The sequence below is a fragment of the Aedes albopictus genome, chromosome 1 (genome assembly GCF_035046485.1).
Source record: "Aedes albopictus strain Foshan chromosome 1, AalbF5, whole genome shotgun sequence".
NCBI classification, from domain to species: domain Eukaryota; kingdom Metazoa; phylum Arthropoda; class Insecta; order Diptera; family Culicidae; genus Aedes; species Aedes albopictus.
Window position 1 is genome coordinate 277,813,633 of NC_085136.1, and position 20,196 is coordinate 277,833,828.

The window sequence follows — 20,196 nt, forward strand, 5'->3', positions numbered from 1 at the left end:
GCGCTGTAGTTAAGTACCCCTATTATCGGCTTGAGTTGCACGGATTCAGCGACGCGTCGGAGCTAGCCTACGGTGCGTGCATCTACCTCCGGTCAGTGGACGAGAACAACAAGTGCACCGTTGAACTCTTGATAGCCAAATCTCGTGTTGCGCCCATCAATAGCAAATCGGTTCCGCGATTGGAACTTTCCGCTGCGCTCTTGCTAGCACACTTGCTCGAGCTAGTTAGTAAGAGCACATCCCTTTCTGTCCCCGTCTACTTGTGGACGGACTCCACCGTGGTGTTGAGCTGGCTAGCGGCACCGCCATCAACCTGGAAAACCTTTGTGGCGAATAGAGTGGCGGAGATACAAGAGATTACATCGTCAGCCGTCTGGAACCACGTGTCATCGGAAGATAACCCAGCGGATATGATATCGAGAGGCGTCAATCTTCGGGATTTGACGGAGTGCACTTTCTGGTGGCATGGGCCAAGATGGCTCAGGCTATCTACGTTACCGTGGCCGGAAAAATACGTGGTAAATAGTGAACAAAGTGAAGAGTTAGAGCCGCGGAAAACTGTTGCGTTACCCATAATTGCAGAGACTGAAGACATTATCGAACGATATTCGCAGCTCGGTCGTCTGCTACGAGTTTGTGCGTGGGGGCATCGGTTCCGTGAAAATACTCGTCGCGAAGTGACTGATCGCGTTACCGGTCCGTTATCGTCCGCGGAAATCGATCGCGCGCTCGTCGGTCTCGTTCGTCGTGTGCAAGATGAACACTTTGGTCCGGAGATCGCGCAGCTCGAGAAAGGGCTTCCCGTTGGCAAGAAGTCAAAGCTGCGGTTCTTGAAGCCGTCGCTTGTCCAGGGCGTAATTAGAGTCGGCGGCCGGCTCCATCATTCTGCGCTCTCCGTTGATGAAAAACATCCCATCGTACTCCCGGCTAAACACCACCTGACGCGGCTTATCGCCGTTTCGGAACATGCAAAAACGCTCCATGGTGGACCGACTTTGCTGCTTTCGTCGCTTCGCCAACGGTTCTGGCCACTAAATGGGCGGAATCTCGCTCGATCTGTCGTTCATCAGTGCGTCACCTGTGCTAGAGCTCGTCCTCGGTTGCTCGAGCAAATGATGGGAGATCTACCACCAGTGAGGGTCAACCGATCTTTTCCATTCGACAACGTTGGCGTCGACTTTGCTGGACCTCTTTACGTGCGCCACTCGAGTCGCAAGGCGGCTTCGGTCAAGGTGTACGTCGCCGTCTACGTGTGTCTAGGAGTCAAGGCAGTACATCTAGACTTGGTCCCAGATCTCATCACCGAAGGTTTCGTAGCCAGTCTTCGTCGCTTTGTTAGCAGGCGAGGAAAACCGCATCTTATCTACTGCGACAACGGTCGCAACTTCGTCGGTGCGCAGCGAGAGCTGGGAGAACTACGTCGACTGTTCCTCTCCCAAGCACACAAGGACGCCGTGATGAAGGAGTGCGCCGACGGAGGAACAGAATTCCACTTCATACCGCCCAGATCGCCGTCAATGGGTGGCATTTGGGAAGCTGCGGTGAAATCAATGAAGTTTCATCTTCGTCGTGTTGTGGGGAACGCGTTGCTCACTGAAACAGAACTCCGTACTGTACTGATTCAGATAGAAGCGACGTTGAATTCCCGCCCCATATCACCAATGTCAGAGGATCCACAGGACCTGGAACCCTTGACTCCAGGACACTTTCTGGTTGGCAGACCGCTGAACGCCATACCGGAACCAGACCTTGGTCACGTGTCAGAGAAACGACTGTCCCGCTGGCAGCGAGTTCAAAACTTGTCGCAGCACTTCTGGAGACGATGGAGCAGAGACTACCTCAGCAACCTTCAGAATCGCTACCGTTGGACAGATGTCTCAGCCAATTTGGTGAAGAACACGATCGTCTTGCTTCAGGACGAAAACTTGCCTCCGCAGAAGTGGGCCATCGGAAGGATCGTCGAAGTTCATCCGGGAAAGGATGGGCTTGTAAGAGTTGTGTCGGTAAGGACAGCCGCTGGAGTGACACAGAGGGCAGTTAGCAAGCTTTGCCTCCTTCCTGTCGAAATCGACGTAGACTTCGCAACAGCTCCGCAGAGCGTAGCGAGTCGTCCGGTGCCAGATGAGAGGGATTAATTCATTTTGGCGGCCGGGATGTTGAATAGCTATTAAGAAAATGAATTGTACCTTGTTTTATACCACTCATCCCTAAATGAAATTGAATCAAAAGATAAACGTAACGGTAAAATCACTAGCATCTATGAAGAGAAAGCCACTTTGGCCTTGAATGATTGAATTCTATTGTAACTTGCTTTATATAACTCTATGTACTAGCTTAATGAATAATCACTAACACTAATACCATGCGCCCTATTAAAGTTAGCCACTATTCTCAGAATAAAGTCAGTTCTTGTGAAACCTACCACCTGTGCGTACCGAACGAATATCAAGTGCCAGTCCGAAAATCCCCTAGTGAAACCCCTTGCGTGTGTTGGTCCCGTGAAAAGTATCTACAGTCCATTCTCAACGTCGAAGGTCGGCCCGTGAATTTCGATTCCAGTGAATTCGGGGTCGGGAAACATTACTCCAGTGAACATGCTGAATCAATTCGTCGTAAAGGTGCACCTTGCATGCTTGTAAAATGAGTGATTGTTAGTTGGGACTGTTGCAACTTCGTAAGTCGATGGACGGTGCCAAGCAGGAGCATGCAGACTCGTGAAGACTGAAGCAGCGGCGGAACCTGTGAAAGAAAAGGATAAAAAGTCTACCGGAGAACGTTCGCTTTCGCAGGTAGTCCAAATGGTGTGGTGGATGCGACTGCTCGTGATAAACACTCGCAGAAGCGGGTGGGGCAGCCGTCAGGTGAGAGGCTGTCTGGCGGTACCCGCAAAGCCAGGCGAATACTTACCCCGAAGGTCGTGAAGTCGTATCCCAGACAGGTGTCCCGGAAAGCTGGGGCCGTCACGGAAGAATGGGAACAAGGGGTTGCGACCGTTGGTAGGCGCTCAGCAACCACAGAGTAAGACGAACCAAGGGACCCCCCTTGGACGAAGGTCGAGCGGAGGAAGAAGAAAACAAAGCCGCAGGTAGAAGAAGCTAAGGACGCCAAATCAAGAAGTAAAAGAGTAGGTGCCAATCGCGTGAAGGCGACGCACTTGTCATCAAGACCGAACAGTCGAAGTACTCGGACGTCTTGAAGGCGACGCGAAGCGACGCCAAGCTCGTGGAACTGGGAGTCGACGTGCGCAGTATTATACGTACTCGTACGGGCGAGATGATCCTGGAGGTGAAGTGCGATAAGGAGCGCAAGGGCGCCGCCTACAAGAGTTTGGCGGAAGAGGTCTTTGGCGAAGGGGTAGAGGTGAGGGCTCTCACATAAGAGGCGACTCTGAAGGTGAAAACCTAGTCGAGGTCACCGAAGTGGAAGAGCTCGTCACGGCACTGTGGCAACAGTGTGAGGTGCAGGTGGCCACCGCAGCCGTTAGGCTATAAGAAGGGACCGGCAGGAACACAGGTAGCTTTGCCCAGTCAACCAGTGATCGTATAAGATGTTAAAGTGGAGGCGATATGCGTACATTTTATATGCACCTAAATGGAGGCATGCACGTATATGGCCTCCACTGTATTATCTTATGGCACATCTTTTACGATTACTGGTTGTCTGGGTGGTTCAGCTACCTGTGGCGGACGTAAAAAAGTCCGTTAAAGTAGGGAGGATCAACCCAGACAACCAGTAATCGTATGGGATGTTGCTTAAGATGATAAAGGCATGCCTCCATTTAGGTGCATGTAAAATGTACGTATATCGCCTCCACTTTAACATCTTATGCAACATCGTATACGATCACTAGTTGACTGGGAAAGTAGGCTGGTGTGTATGTCATCTGACATTCCACGAGCCACCAGAGATTTGTTTCTGGTGTCTGAAATCAGGACACAAGTCGTGGAGCTGCAAAGGCCCTTACAGGAGCATACTGTGCAGGAGATGCGGCGTCAAAGGCCATAAGGAACAATGCGGCACGAGTCCACTCATTTGCCTGATTTGAACCGGGAAATCCGTGAACAACAGACATTCAACAGGTGGTCCAAGGTACCCGGCCTTCAAGAAAGCCGCAGTGAACAAATCACAGTGCAGGTAACGTAGCTGAACCTGAACCATTGTGATGCGGCTCAACAACCGCTTTGTCAGGCGGTTTCTGAGTGGGAGACGGATATCGCCATCATAGCGGACCTATACCGAGTACCCGCCGGCAACGGCAACTGGGTAGCGGATGAGTCCAGAAAAATGGCGGCGATATGGACGACGGGTAAATACCCCGTCCAGGAGTTGATGTCTACTACCTAGAGACGCTGGCCATAATAAATATAGACTCGGCCAATGTCGGTACCAAGAATGCCTTTAGTTGGAACGGTGCGGAGTCGACATGGGAGTCGATCATTGACGTTACTTTTTGTAGTCTTGGCCTAACAAGTAGTTCGAACTGGAGAGTAAACGATAGTTACACAAACAGCGATCACCTGGCGATACGCTACAGTATCGACTAAAACAACAGCAGGCAACAAGTAGAGAAAGAGGCGGCAAGCCCTCGCAGGTGGCAGACATCATACTTCGACGACGGGGCATTTAGGGAGGCGCTCCGCTGTGAGCAAAACTTACTCGGTTTAGACGGCGACGAGCTGGTAGCGGTGCTCTCACGTGCGTGTGATGCGAGCATGCCTAGGCGAGTCCACCCTAGAAATGGGAGGCCACCTGCTTACTGGTGCACCGACGCGATTGCGGACCTGCGCCGCGCCTGCCTACGGGCTAGGCGGCGGATGCAGCGAGCACGATCAGAGGAAGAGCGAAAGGAACGGCGGGTGGTGTTCGCTGCTGCAAAAGCCACGCTGAAGACCGAGATAAGGGCAAGCAAGAAGGCCCGCTTCGAGGGTCTCTGTTAGAGTGCCAATGTGAACCCGTAGGGTGACGCCTACAGGATCGTTAAGACGAGAGGTGTGATGGCTCCTACAGAGCACTTTTTCCACGTCATGATCCTAGTCCTTGGCCTCCTTTCGTAGGACAGGCAGGGACTGGGGTTGGCGATGAGGAGAGGGTCACCGATGTGGAACTTACGGGGATAGCTAAGTCCCTTAGCGTAGGTAAGGCCCCAGGTCCGGACGAAGATCCGAACCTGGCCTTAAAAGTAGCTATTGCAGAGGCTCTCGAGATGTTCAGGTCTGCTATGCAGAAATGCCTGGACGAGGGAGTTTTCCCAGAAGCTTGGAAGAGGTAGAGCCTGGTACTATTGCCTAAGGTGGGGACACCACCCGGAGACCCGTCGGCATATAGACCAATATGCTTGATAGACACGGCGGGAAGGTGCTCGAAAAGATCATCCTCAATAGAATGACTAGGTTCACCGAGGGCGAAAATGGTGTTTCGAGTAACCAGTACGGCTTCCGGAAGACCGGAAGATCGGTCCACCATAGACGCTATCTTGTCGGTTACAAAAACCGCCGAGATAGCACTCGAGCCTAAGAGGAGGGGAATTCGCTTCTTCGGGGTAGTGACTCTGGATGTAAGGAATGCATTTAATAGCGCCAGTTGGGCTGCTATTGCCGATGCGCTCTTGCGTCTGGGAATACCGGAGTACTTGTACAAGATTCTCGGAAGTTACTTTCAGAATCGTGTACTAGTCTACGACACGGAGGTGGGTCGGAAGTGCTTTCACATAACCTCAGGAGTCCCGCAAGGTTCCATCCTGGGTCCGGTGTTATGGAATGTCATGTACGACTAGGTGTTGAGGTTAGAGTACCCAGTGGGAGTGGAGATTGTCGGATTTGCCGACGACATTCGAAGTCTACGGTGAAACGATCGAGGAGGTGAAGTTGACTACCGACCACTCGTTCAAGGTTGTGGAGGCGTGGATGCGATCCAGGAAAGTGGAACTGGCACACCACAAGACTGAGGTGACGCTTGTTAACTACCGGAAGTCGGAACAGCAGACGGAGATCAGTGTAGGTGAGTGCACTATCCTGTCAAAGCGCTCCGTCAAACACTTGGGCGTGATGATCGACGATAAGCTTACCTTCGGTAGCCACGTCAATTATGCCTGTAAAAGAGCATCCACAGCTATTGCGGCACTGTCCCGGATGATGTCCTATAGCTCTGCGGTGTACGCCAGTAAGCGCAAGCTTCTGGTTAGTGTTGCTACGTCCATACTTAGGTATGGCGGCCCGGCGTTGGGCACTGCGCTAAGTACTGAATGCTACCGACGTAAGCTGGAATGTACTTACAGGCTTATGTGCCTGAGGTTTGCGAGCGCGTACCGTACTGTGTCACACGACGCTCTCTGCGTCATTGGTATGGTGCCTATCAGCATTCTTATCAGTGAGGACATGGAGTGCTTCGAAATGCGCGGCACAAGAGGCATACGCAGGACTGCCAGGATGGCCTCAATGGTTAAATGGCAGCGCGCGTGGGACAGTTCCACCAAAGGAAGGTGGACCCATAGGATGATACCGAGGGTAGATAGTTGGATTAATAGGCGCCATGGGCAAGTTACATTCCACCTATCACAGGTCCTTAAAGGTCATGGTTGCTTCTGACAGTATCCACATCGTTTCGGTCATGCGGTTTCTCCCGAATGTCCAGTTTGTGCTGGTTTAGAGGAAACGGTGGAAAACGTTCGTGTGTCCGCGTTTTCGCACAATGCGTGACCGCATGCTTGCCACATGCGGGGAGGACACAGCTCCGGACAATCTTGTCCAAAGAATGTGTAGGGATGAGTTTGGCTAGAATGTCGTTTCAACGGCCATCAACCACATCGTCTGGGAGCTACAGCGGAGGTGGCGCGTGGACTCGGAGAATGGCTAGTGTATACGCAATACAAGAGGTGGTTTAAGGGTTCATAGTCGGCTACGTAGGTCATAACGGTGCCCTGCGGTTGAAAGCGACCCTTACAACGATTAAGTGACGGCGGGGAGAACATCCTGGTAGCGTTGCTGTCGTGGCGTCGGTCTACTGGGATGGATCCAAGCCCGCGGTTGGAAAGGGGTGCTGGCTGATAGGCTGGCTGTGCTGGCTGATAGGCTGGCTGTGCTGGCTGATAGGGCCTTACTTACGGGAAGGTCAAATCGCTGTGCACGCGGTATCAATTCTTGATACTTGCTGTTCAGTTGGAAGCAGGCGTGGTGTCGACCCCGCCTGCCTTCCAAGGACAAAGGGAGTGGTGGACTCCCACAGCGAGTCATCGATGTTCGATGCTGCAGGCTTCGCAGCTAACCTTGAAGGTGCGATGTGCACTAGCCTCTCTCTAAGGCAATGCCTTCTTGGTGGTTCCGGAGAGTCGAAGGGTTTGTCGAGCATGGGAAAGCTGTTAGTGAATCGAGGAAACAGTAGTCCTGGCTTTCACTTTTTTATTTTTTATTTTTCGGTAGAAGACCATCCTTAGTCCCAGAACCCTAGAAGGAAAAAAAATACATATAGACAGACTTCATCTCAATTCTTCGAACTAAGTTGTTTGGTTTATGTGACATGACCCTCCAAACATTCTGTCGAAAATTCGTTTTTTGAGTGAACATATAGTCACAGACAAACAGACGTAACTCTTAGAGGAAATTCATCAAAAACTTTTGCCCGGTGTCATTTCCATGAGCACACTGCCACCTGTTGGTAGAACCGCGCGCGACTCTGTCGGTCATGATGAATTTCGATTTGACGTTTTGCTGACACGCACACTACTACACAAATTGCCTGTAAATTTCGTTTGCATCATTCAGCAACGTGTACACTGGTAAACGTCAAAGCGATTGAATACTAGCGCATCTGGTGGAACGATCGCGCAAATCAAATGAAATTTGAATTGATCGTTAAAAGCATGTGCCAAGCCGTTTTGAAGAGTGTTACGTCTGTTTGTCTGTGATATAGTCATTCATTACACTTTGTTGTACAAGAAAGGCAAAAAGGTAAACCGAATCAGTTTTTTTTAATCTGGTTTGCTTTCTAACTCGATGGACTATCTAGGGGCGCTGTCCATAAACTACGTAGACTCATTGTTGGCCCCTCCCCCCTCGTAGACTTTTGTCCATACAAAATTTTCGAAATTTGTATGGAGCGTAGACTTTGGCCAGAAGTCACACCACCCGCCCCTCCCCCACCAAACAGTTTACGAAGTTTATAGACAGGCCCTAGGAGGTATTTTAGCTACGCCTCTCAGTCAGTAGATTAATAAATTCTGGGAGAATTTAACTTTCAAGAATAATCTCCAAAAGAGTTACAAGAACCAGTCCTGGAAAACCACGGTGCATTCCTAAAGATCCTTCAGGAGAAATGCCAGGAATAGTTCCAAGGCGAATCACTGCCCAACAAGCATTATTGCTGTTCAACAGATGAATAAGCCGCTTTTATGCTTGATTTTGTAAATTATGGCTGAATAAGCTGTTATTCAGCTGTCATTGTTACTTGGGTGGAGAAGCTTCATGAAAAGGGAAATAAACGCTTTTAACACAGCAGGAATCCTTAAAAACACTCCAGGAGGAATCCATGGTGGAGCTTCTGAAAGAGCTCTTGAAGTAGATGCCTTAGAAAAGTATCAGATTTGCCCTTTTTCCTTTATCAATATGCCATCAGTTTACGGTATTTGGTCAAATCAACCAATTTGGCTAATCAGGAACAACGCGATAAACAACCATTGCTTCATGCCTACACCGATAGCCAGCTCTAAATTTAAGTCCAGCTGCTATATTAGTCACAACAACGCACCTCAATCTACCTAAAAAATCCTATCAATTCATTCAAGTTTACCAATGATAAATATAAACGAAACGCTGGTTGCACGTACTATGGAACCGTGGGTCAGGTACCGTAAACGGTAATCTAATCAGATGCGTTTATGGTTGGCGCTCAACCGCGCAGGTGTTTATCGGCAAAGAAAATGTTTCCGGGTAACCTATAAAAGTGCTCACGCATCAGGATTCGGCTTAGTCGTTCAGTAGTTTTAGAAATCTCCTCGAATCTTCCTACGATCATCAGACATGCTAAGATTAAGTGCAACCCTGCTCATGGCCTGCGTGACCTTGTGTTCCGCTGCCTCCCTCAAGCAAGGACTAACCAAGCCAGCGCAGGATCGTTCGGGCCGTATCGCGGGAGGAACCGTTGCCGAGACGGCTCAGTTCCCGTTTCAGGTGGCACTGTTGACCGCAGATGGTCTTCACTACTGTGGCGGATCGATTCTGAATCAGCGATGGGTTGTGACGGCTGGTGCTTGCGCGGTCGGAAAGACCACGGCCGATATCGTCGTCTTCGCTGGAAGTAACCGACTGAGCGAGGGCGGTCGGCGGCACCGTGTCGACCGGATTGTTCTGCACCCGAACTTCGATGTTGAGCTGTACCACAATGATGTTGCTGTCCTGCGTGTGGTTGAGCCGTTCATCTTCAGCGATGAAGTTCAACCGATCGCCATGAGGGCGGAGTATGCCGAAAGTGGATTGAATGTCACTGTCTCCGGATTTGGACGTGAATCGGTAAGGTTTGCTCGTTTGGTGACTTCAATTTGAGGACTAACAACCTCTCCGTCTGTTTCCGTAGATTTCCAACGTTGGAGACGATCGGCTGCGCTTCGTGGAGGCTCAAGTGATGCCTCAGGACGAGTGTCTGGCAGCGTTCGACGAGAACTACACTCCCCGGTTGGAGGACAATACTGTGTGCACCCAGAGTGCCGAAGGAGAGGGAATCTGTCTTGGTGACGCTGGCGGCCCGCTAGTTCACGACGGCCACCTTATTGGAGTGGTGTCGTGGGGAATCCCGTGCGGAATGGGAATGCCCGATGTGTACGCTCGAGTGTCTGCTCACAGGGGCTGGATTCTGGTGCACACTTTGGTTTAGGGTTAGTGTTTGTATGACTAACGTAGTTCATGGATGAAATAAAAAATAATGTTGACGGAGTATCTGAAATTGTTATAAGCATATAAGGCATATAGAAGTACATACATGGGTCTCCAGTTAGCCTAGTGGTTAAGTTAATTTACATATTTATCGGCCGTATTTTTAATTTAAGTTAATCATTTTATGGCTTTTCTATTCAGAGTGTATTAAGGAGATTAAGGCTATGGATCGCCAATCCGGAGACAGCGGGTTCGATTCCTATTCCGGTCGGGGAAATTTTCTCGACTCCCTGGGCATAGTGTATCATTGTCCTTGCCTCACAATGCACACATTCATGCAATGGCAGGCAAAGGAAGCCCTTCAATGAATAACTGTAGAAGTGCTGAAAGAACACTAAGTTCAAGAGAGGCTGGTCTAGTTTTAGTGGGAACGTAGAGGCATAAAGAAGAAGAAGTACATACATTTGTTTGTTCAACATAACATTAACCCTCTAATACCCAAATTTTTGATTTTGATCTAAATATCATTTTTCGTCATCTAAAATCGATTTAAGCATGTTTTGGAAGGTGATTCTTTTTAATTCTCGATATCGTGAATTTCAGTTTTTGATTTTTCTAATTTTTATTTTTGAACATTCCCACACTTTTATATTTTTCGTGGAAGCCGATTTGGGGAACGAATTTTTTGAGATGAAAACATTTTGAGATTTTATGATTATTGTTGAAATATTCCTATTTTAAATTTTTTTCACAGAAAATTTTATTTTCCGTGTAATTTTAAGGAAAATAATTTTAGAGTGTATTCGATTCCCTTAAACTATTAAACAAGGATAGAATGATTCGGGAAAAATTTAAAATATGTTAATTGTAGCGATTCAATACAGAATAAACAATGACTTCTAAAAGGTGACTAAAACATCAATTTTTCAATGATTTAAAAAAAATGTAAATACGCTTTAACCCTCTAATACCCAATCCCGCCTTTAGACGGGGTATAGTTTGAGCATTTTTGTAATTTTTGTGTCGTGGAAAATCTTTTTTTTATATTTTTGGCAAATATTTAGGACTGTTCTGTATATCTCAAAATGGTTTTTGGTGTATTTTAAAGCGTATTTACATTTTTTTTAAATCATTGAAAAAATGATGTTTAAGTCACCTTTTAGAAGTCATTGTTGATTTTGTATTGAATTGCTACAATTAACATATTTTTAATTCTTCCCAAATCATACAATCCTTGTTTAATAGTTTAAGGGAATCGAATACACTCTAAAATTATTTTCCATAAAATTACACGGAAAATAAAATTTTCTGTGAAAAAAATTTAAAATAATAATATTTCAACAATAATCATAAAATCTCAAAATGTTTTCATCTAAAAAAATCCGTTCCCCAAATTGGCTTCCAGGAAAAATATAAAAGTGTGGGGATGGTCAAAAATAAACATTAGAAAAATCAAAAACTGAAATTCACAAAATCGAGAATTAAAAAGAATCATCTTCCAAAACATGTTTAAATCGATTTTAGATGACGAAAAATGATATTTAGATCAAAATCAAAAATTTGGGTATTAGAGGGTTAAAATACACCAAAAACCATTTTGAGATATACAGAACAGTCCTAAATATCAGCCAAAAATAAAAAAAAATGATTTTCCACGAAAAAAAAATTACAAAAATGCTCAAACTATACCCCGTCTAAAGGCGGGATTGGGTATTAGAGGGTTAAAGATAAGACATAATCAACAATAGGGTACTGCATGAAATGCTCTCCTTCTCTTTCACTCTTACAGAAATTTTGTAAACAACAAGGCCAAGAAACGTCAAAATCCCATACAAAATCAAAATAGTGCACTGCCCTATAGCGCTCTTCAATAAGCAATTTGTGACTGCCACTCTTCATTGTCGGTCACGACCTATGCTCGCCAGATCACGCTCCATCATTGATAACTTCCAATGATCTCATTTACTATATTTTGTACCGACTTTTCGAACCCTCTAAGCAGAATACCCTCTTCGAATGAGTGTAATCAGTTTCGAACCTTTTAATTCCGCCCTAATTGCTTCTTCTTTGATGGATTGATTTGTCTTTATTAAAGAGACTTTTAGCCCTTGGCTGGTTCGTCTCTATCCTAAACAAGAGGTGAGCCAGAAGGGCTCCCCCGGGAAAATACGATATAATACAATGTGCAATACAATGTCTGTCAATGGCTGTCAATTTTTACATTTCATTTTTCTTTCTTGGTAATTCGTTTCAAATTTTCGGGTCCGGGGTCCAGGGGCCTGCGGCTCCTCTCGTACCTCGTCTTGTCGGTCGGGTTGGTCGCGGGGGTCTGTTCCATCGCTTGTTTGAAGGGGGCTTACCGCTCGGGTTCCGGAAACGGGGGTCCGAGGTGCCGGCCGGTGATTGGTAGGGAATCCTCTTCGAGGGTTGCGGGCTACCTGCTCGGGTCTTGGGGTCGGGCTGCATCAGGCTCTTCCGACCAGGCTGGTCGTGGTTGTGGGCGTGTTGGTGGGGGTCGCTTGGGGTGGGGCCTACCACTCGGGTCCCAGGAAATACGAGAGGGCCGAGGTGCCCACAACCGGGTTGGACGTGGGGATTCAAAGACCGGAGCTGGTTTCTTTGGGGGTTCGACCGGGCTTGGTCGTGGTTTTTGGTGGTTGCTTGGTGGGGGGGGCTTTCCGCTCGGATCTCGGCGGCCCGAGGGGTCCGAGGTGCCCTCCGGTAGTTTTCGGGTTTTGGTTTCTGCTGCTTCCATCGTCCTGCCGGCGCCGAGGTCGACCCGTCCATGCCGGTCCCCTGCCGGCTCCCGGTTGGACGGCGCCCCGACTGTTGCAAGAGGTTAACCATTGATGTTCTCCTTCGGTTATAGATGTCCGACCTTGGGGGTCGTTGTGGCCTTTGATTTTTGCCGATCTCCTTCCGCTACAGTTTCCGACCTTGAGGGTCGATGTGGTCCCGGCGAGGCCGGGGGGTCCGGGGTATTGATAGTTTTGGTGCTGTGGTGGTTCCGTGGTGGTGGGGCTCCGCTCGCCGGTGGTTCGTGTTGGTTTGGAGGATCGTTTTGTGGAACGACTTATCACTTGGGTCCCAAGAAAGCCCGAGGGGCCCAGGAGGCCCACCGGTGGTTCTGGTTCGAGGTTCGTTGGGGTAGGCCTTGAGGTTGAGTGGGGTGGAACTTACCGCTCGGATCCCGGGAGCCCAAGAGGTCCGAGGTGCCCACTTATCCTTTGACAGATACGCGTATTTCGACTACCACTTGTAATCTTCCTCAGTGTCAGTTAGAGTGGATAACTGGCACTGAGGAAGATTACAAGTGGTAGTCGAAATACGCGTATCTGTCAAAGGATAAGCAATTAGGGCGGAATTAAAAGGTACGAAACTGATTACACTCATTCATTTACTATCCAGCTTTTTACGCTATGGTGAGGGGTGATTCATTTTTGACGGATTTTGCCGAAAGCCCTTGTAGCATCACAGTTGCCGAAAATTTCAGTTCACTGCTCCAGATTTGTCAAAAAGTATCACCTGATGTTTCCATTGTTACCAGCTGTTACCAGCACAACAAAAACAATACAGTATGCGTTTAAATGGTTGCAGAATTGGAGGAACTACTTGCACATTGGAATGGAATGGTTCAAGATACGCTGGGGAAGTTCCCAATAGGATGTTCGGAGGGTAGTGGTGGAGAAGACACCGAAAAAAAAACTGCAGGAGGCTTCAACTTCTCATTATCATTATTCCTTTGGGAGCGCTAGGAGATACATATTGGAATGCCTATATAACGCATTTAGTTCACCACTGGACTGCGCACTCAGTCTTCATAAGTGCGAAATCGTAAATAAAAGTGCGCGATTGCATCAAATCAAGTTGATGTCTTCGACGCACTATTTCTTCAATCTAGACTGAATAAGTGCTCTGAAGACGCCGAGTTGATTTGATGCAATCGCGCACTTTTATTCGCGTTTTCGCACTTGTAAAAACTAGTGCGATAGTCCAGTGGTGAACTAAATGCGCCATACATACTGAATTGTTTAGGGTTCACGGGTAGCGGGGAAAATTGCCAGACGATTCTCGGAAGGACCTATTTTGTAATTCCCCGAGGGAAAGTGCTGGAGGTGTCTAGGTAGGAAATGGTGAACTTTCACAGTAAGGTTTTAAGATTCCTTCGGTTTTCCCTTTGAGGATTCCACCAGGGATCCCCATCGGGAAACCATCAGGAATTGCCACCGGAGATTCTTCCTGGAATGCGCTCCTAGGATACTTTAAGGAATTCCCACCTGCGATTCCTCCACGAATTGGTACCGGAGATTTTCCAGTAATTCTCACCGGAGAATCCTCCAGTAATTTCCTCCGGGAACTGTCCCAGGAATTCCCGACAGAAATTGCTCTAACAATTCTTACCAAGGATTGCTCCAGGAGGTACCAAGAATTCCCACGAGGGATTGTCCCAAGGTTTCTCACAGAAGATTTCACAAGGAATTCTAACAAAGGATTGCTGCATAAATTCCCCAGTGGGACTTCCTGGTGGTATCATCGGTTGTAATTCCTGAAATATTCCTATACGGACACCAACACGACCCACAACCCGGTGACGAAGAGGAGTGTGTATCCGTAGCTTCAGACAGAAACTGAAATAAAGTCAGATTTTCTGAAGTGAACCTGGTCACATGGGAGTCGAAGGTGTTCCGGATTCGCTAGGTGATCCCGGCGGACATTTCGTACCAGACAGAATAGCCGAGAACCCCGCGTGTAACCTCGACCAGTGAAGCAAAGCCACACAAAGACCACGAGGACTAAGTGAAGGTATTCCGGGATCCCATATGGCAAGTCGTGCAACTTCGGCAGATAATGTAACTCCACGTGGGCCAATTGAAGGTTGAGACGATTGGGTGCAAGCACAGCACTAGGCAGCATCATCAGGGCTCACACTGATACCATACAGCAATTACCCACACGAACTGTAACAGGACATAGTTAGGACATAGTTAGGGTCGTAGAGACGATATGAATCTCCTAATAAAAACTGTCAATCGAAATTCATTATTTTTCCTCTTCTTGTTAAGCCTCGGCGGAAAGAGCCCATCCTGAACGGACTGGAGCGGTTAGTTATAGTTCCTCGGTGTCTAGTTAAAGGTGGCGGGTAGCGATCACAAATCTTAAAAGAAATAAATTTTTAATCATAACAAATGTTAGCCAAAGAAGATGATGGAGAAAATTTTTGACAATTCGGAAGCAATGAACTGACATTTTCGGCTATCATGTTGCTGTATGGGCTGTCGGCAAGATCTGTCAACAAAGAATCACCCCTCATCAAGCGTAAAAAGCTGGATAGTTTATTGTGCCTTGCAAGATAAATCCACGCAACGCGTTTGTCTTCTTCTTTCCCATCAAGTTGCCAAAATATGACCGCACCACTATGAGCGACCTGATGGTCAAAAAATCTGTGTGCGGCGCTCATATCAAATCCACATGAGGCTGCGGCGATATGGCCGCGAGGAGATGCACGCGATACAGACGCAATGTCAAAATGGAAGAAGATCTTTACAAAGCCGATGAGATGATGCGCAAATAACGGGCTAAATGCGTAATAAACAGTGGAACAATTTCACGATAAATATTATTTCGATTTCTGGCCACCTGAGTTGCCATTGTGCTAACTTTTGTTTTGATATGAGCGGCCTGAAGGCTGCTGCGATGCTGCTGGGGAGGTGACAGTATCTGTTCGATTTTGACATTGCGTCTGTATCGCGGGAATCTCCTAGCGGCCATATGGCCGCCGCCTAATGTGGATTTATTATGAGCGCCGCAATATAAATGACGGAAGATTAACTGGAACAGCACTTTGTAGGCAGCGTTCAAAATGGTATTCGCTCGAAAACTCTCGCACTTGTATGAGACGGATTATCCATTCCTATCACTCCTCCGCCATTTTAGTGCTATTATCTTTTGATCACCTCACGTTGGTCCGTCAGTGGAAGCTCCCGTTCTTTCCCTGCACATTTCGGCTTGCGGCACGAAGTCTTTGAGCTTCTGGAAGAACTTACGTGTATCTTGAAATCAGCAGAGGAGTTCCATTTCCTCACACTCCATTTCCTCCATGCAGCGTTTCTTCTCCCGAAAGGAACGGATCTGTTGCTTCCGCTTCTGTCCGTACCTACCGATTCACAATTTGTCGGGTTCCATACTGCAGCATTACCGCCCGCGCTGTGTTTTTTTTTTCACTAAAATCCGTCGAACACTCCTCATCGAACCAATCGTTCAGTCGACTCCATTCCACAAAGCCGAGATGCGATCAAGACTGCGTCGTTGATAGCTGATTTTATTGAACTCCAGCTGTCCTCTAGAGGGGCCACATCGTACTCAACCTCGTCTGACAACGCTACGTTGAGATACTGCGCGTATGCGTAGCGACATCCGATTGCTTTAGTCGCTCTACTGGGTGTGAGCGCTGAGTAGGAAACCAACTCCAAGGTGACAAGAAGCGTGTTCCTTTCGTAGGCCATAGCAGAATTTGACCCGATGCCAATCTGTGTTCCCCAAAGTTCGGCCAACGGACTACCCTCAGCCCTAGGATGGCATACCTCATTTTCTAGTGTGCCAGTTTACCTTAGATTTAGCACATTACTAGCACTAGTTCCAATTCTTGTCCGTAGTTTCGCGTTAAATCAGTTCTTCCCTAAGGTTGCTCGCATTCCAGCCAAAGCACTCAGATAGTTCAAATTGTATCGGATATCCAAACATCACCCTAAATCATGCCATGTTTGTCCCAACCAAGGGGAACAGGAATCTCCTGAGAACAGATGGTCACATCGAAAAAAAATCTCATCCAATAAAAAAGCTATCGAATTCCACGAATCGATCGGATCTCGTGGTAGCTATTAAACATACGCACATTCGTATTTAGAAGCAATTTACGTATCCTCTAATGAAACGATCCACCAGAGAGGGACACAAAATCAGTGGCAATCAATCAGGACCATCATGTGGTGGCCGCTTGGGGGAACGCAATGAAACTAAAGAAAATAAGATAATTCAGTCATCGTTGTCAACGCGAAAACTGGCCAAAAGATTTATCGATCCACTTCGAGGTGGCGAGTAGTTAAACCAAAACCGGCGTTGATTAGGTTTTATTGTTCTGGTTTGGCAAATCAGGTCGTTGCCCAACCAACAACAACGCATAGACGCACGTTGTGCGGTGGGAGCTTATCAATTTAGAAGACAAGACACTCGCAATTGCCTGTGAGTTTTCAGATCAAATTGGAGTCCTTCTCAACGAACACCACAGCCATTACCTACAATTGAAAAAAGCGTCACATAAACACGATGAGGTCTGGCGTGGCGATTCGCTTTGGTTGATCAAGGCTCCCCGGTGGGGTCGTTACATAAACCCGCAAGCAAACTAGACAAATGTATGAACCGGACTGGAAGTCACCCGTAGTCCGGACCGGAGGTCGTGCTCAGCATAAGAAAATTGTCTCACAAGCAAGGAACAACGCTCTAGTTAGTTGGTAGTTATGCTACTGCTCGTCTTCACGTCTCGCAATGTGCACTACTGTGCTGTGCAGCCTAATGGGAGTCTCCATTTGCTCAAATCAAGCAGTAAACAAACAATTGAATTTGATTAACTTGACCCTTCGCTTTAAAACCTCGGAGAAAGCCAAGTAGATTGCGCGATGGCAGGCGAACGCTGACTCTGCAACCTTATGCCATACTGTATGAGGCGTATGTAGATACATACCTACACTGAGGATACTGCAACTCCGAAAATCATACGAATCAACTATGATTTTTTGCCACAAGAATTTCTTGCGAAAATCATAGTTACGAACTATGATTTTGGATTCAAAGTGCCAACTATTATTGTCATACTGTTACTGTATAAATTCCATAACACTCACGTATGAAAATCATACCGATAACGTATAAAAACTGAAACTATGTCGTATGACTATCATACATATTTTTATGAAATATTTTGCACAAATTAAAAAAAAATCGCAACCTGGAATCGAACCAGGGACGTCAAGGTTGACGAGCGCGTGCTTTACTCATACGCCCATCGACGCTTCGGAAGTTGAAGTGGTTAGAAGCCAATAAAAGTTTTGTTGTTTTTTAGCAATGGTATTTCATAACACATCTTATGATTTTCATACGATGCTTCTTATGAGATTTTTCATACGACAAATCTTATGGATTTCGCATTTCAAAGTATGAAAAGCATACGAGAACTATGAAACGATGAAAACAATAAAAATTATTGATTCATAAGATGTGAACTATGAAAAACATACGAACAGTATCCTCAGTGTATGTATTTATTGATAAGTTGTCGTTGGTTCACTAAAGGAAATTGCGCAAGGAGAGATATTGGATCGGTCAGTGCAAAGCAATTGAGCCATTTATGAGTGTACTTTCAATGAATTAGCTGGACTTTAAAGTGCGATCGATTCAATTTAGTGTGTTTTTAGATGGTCATTGAATTGCGATGGATGAAGTTGAAAATCAAACGAAACAATTGATGAAATTTACCATCAAACCTTCAATCCGACTGATTCTAACCTCGTGCCAATCCAGCAGTAAAACGGGGACTTTTCCAACAGAAATCATAGGTAGACATAGTGCATCAGGAAGTCCCATACACCAAAATGTTTGTCAAAATACCGCAAAGTCGACACATCCAGATTGCACCACCGCACAATGGTCGGAAAAAGATAAAGTTCGGCCAAAACTCTTTTTATGTGTTTAATCGAAGTTATAGGTTGTCTAGATATGTTATATCGTATTTTTAGTGTTTAAAAAGGGATATTCAAAACTTACGTAACCTCAATAATTTCAAAAATGGTAAAATCAGTGAACCCCCCATTTTTTGCGTTTTTTGTTAGAAAACCAATTTGAATTTAATTAAATGATCAACCTTTGATCACATCCAATCAAGTTTGTTCAAATCGTGTAAAAAATGTGGGAAGAAAAATTTTATTTTTAATCACAAATGGAAATATAACATAAAATATATGAAAAAACATGACTTTTTTAAATAGCTTTAATTTGAAAAACTGCAAATTTCTGCAAAATATTTAAACGTTTTTATGCAGCCTTTAGCATGATGTTTAAGATGTACTATTCGAAATTGCGGCGACACGTGACGACACGAACCGTTTTCTAACTTAAAAATTACTAAAAATTGTAAGGTACAAAATATGAAAATTTGAAAAGTTTGTTGACATATTAATTTTGCACCATACGTGCATTCAATCAGTCCAACAACAAGCTTTCATATGCTGGATAACATAAAACATATATTCCAAATGTTATTGAAATACAAAAGCTGGTATGCGTTTAATTAAGAATCATAAAACTACAATACATTAACTTTGTTATAAGGTGAAATAAAGTTTAAAAATATCAATTTCGTTTTTTGAGAGTTTTGGCCGCCCCTTTGTATGGAGCCCGACCAATGTGCACCGGTGACGACGTCGGCGGAAGATATATTCGAACTTTCATTAACCTACCTTCTTCCGTCCACATTGCTCCTACAGGCAAAAACAACCGATCGGATACCGACAGCCGATCCGGTGCCGGTGGGATGATGAAGGTATGGAAAACACTTCGTAATTTTTCCAGCACAAACAGATCGAACCCCGCTGAAAGTAATATATATCTACAGATATACTTGGCAGCGGACGTTTATCGAGGGAAAAAACACGTCTCGCCATCCACTTGATCGACAGCCAGCATTTTTTCCGCGTTCACTTGAGTTTTAAGATGCACCATACCGGAAGCTGGATGGCGCACATTTTGGATGCTGTGCGGAGCAGTGAGTGCGCGAGACGGCTTCTCATTTGCGCGCGGATATTACACCAAACACGTGACGATTTTTTCAAATTTCTTCTTCTTCATCTCCGGGTGCCTCCCGTGACCACACAGTGGGCAAAAACGGAGCTGTTCACCAGGGTGCGAGCACGCCATTTAAAAAAAAATCCAACATCTTATATGTAAACATTTGAGTATCCTCAAAGCATTCCATTGTGGATACACGATAGATGTTGGCTCCTGTCAGATGCATTAGGTGGGATTAGGGTTGCCACATACGTGGAGCTGTTACAGTTTGGTTTTGTTGAGTGTCATGCACGTAGGGCCTTCAAAAATAGCTTTGTTTAAGAACAAACGTCTTGAAATCCCACTTCAAAAGTGCATCAGAACTTCAGACGCACAAATCTCAAGAAAGATACAAACAACAGTGCATTTAATTATTCTGTTCTTGCTCACTTGTAATTCTAGATTGAGTTTAAATAAGGGCGAAAGTAACATGAAAGAGTTCTCTTCATCGACTCTCTCT

The 20,196-nt window shown here is 46.2% G+C and overlaps 2 protein-coding genes across 2 annotated transcripts in view; both read left to right on the forward strand.

Annotated features, from left to right (window-relative positions):
- Positions 1-20,196, forward strand: part of LOC109412587 (L-dopachrome tautomerase yellow-f2) — a 439,236-nt gene that overhangs the window by 113,774 nt on the left and 305,266 nt on the right. The gene's annotated exons all lie outside the window — the stretch shown is intronic.
- LOC109397309 (chymotrypsin-1-like) lies at positions 8,953-9,923 on the forward strand. The gene is made up of 2 exons (XM_019669642.3): positions 8,953-9,500; positions 9,565-9,923. The coding sequence occupies exons 1-2, from the start codon at positions 9,012-9,014 to the stop codon at positions 9,859-9,861; spliced, it is 786 nt and encodes a 261-aa protein (XP_019525187.2). The 5' UTR covers positions 8,953-9,011; the 3' UTR covers positions 9,862-9,923.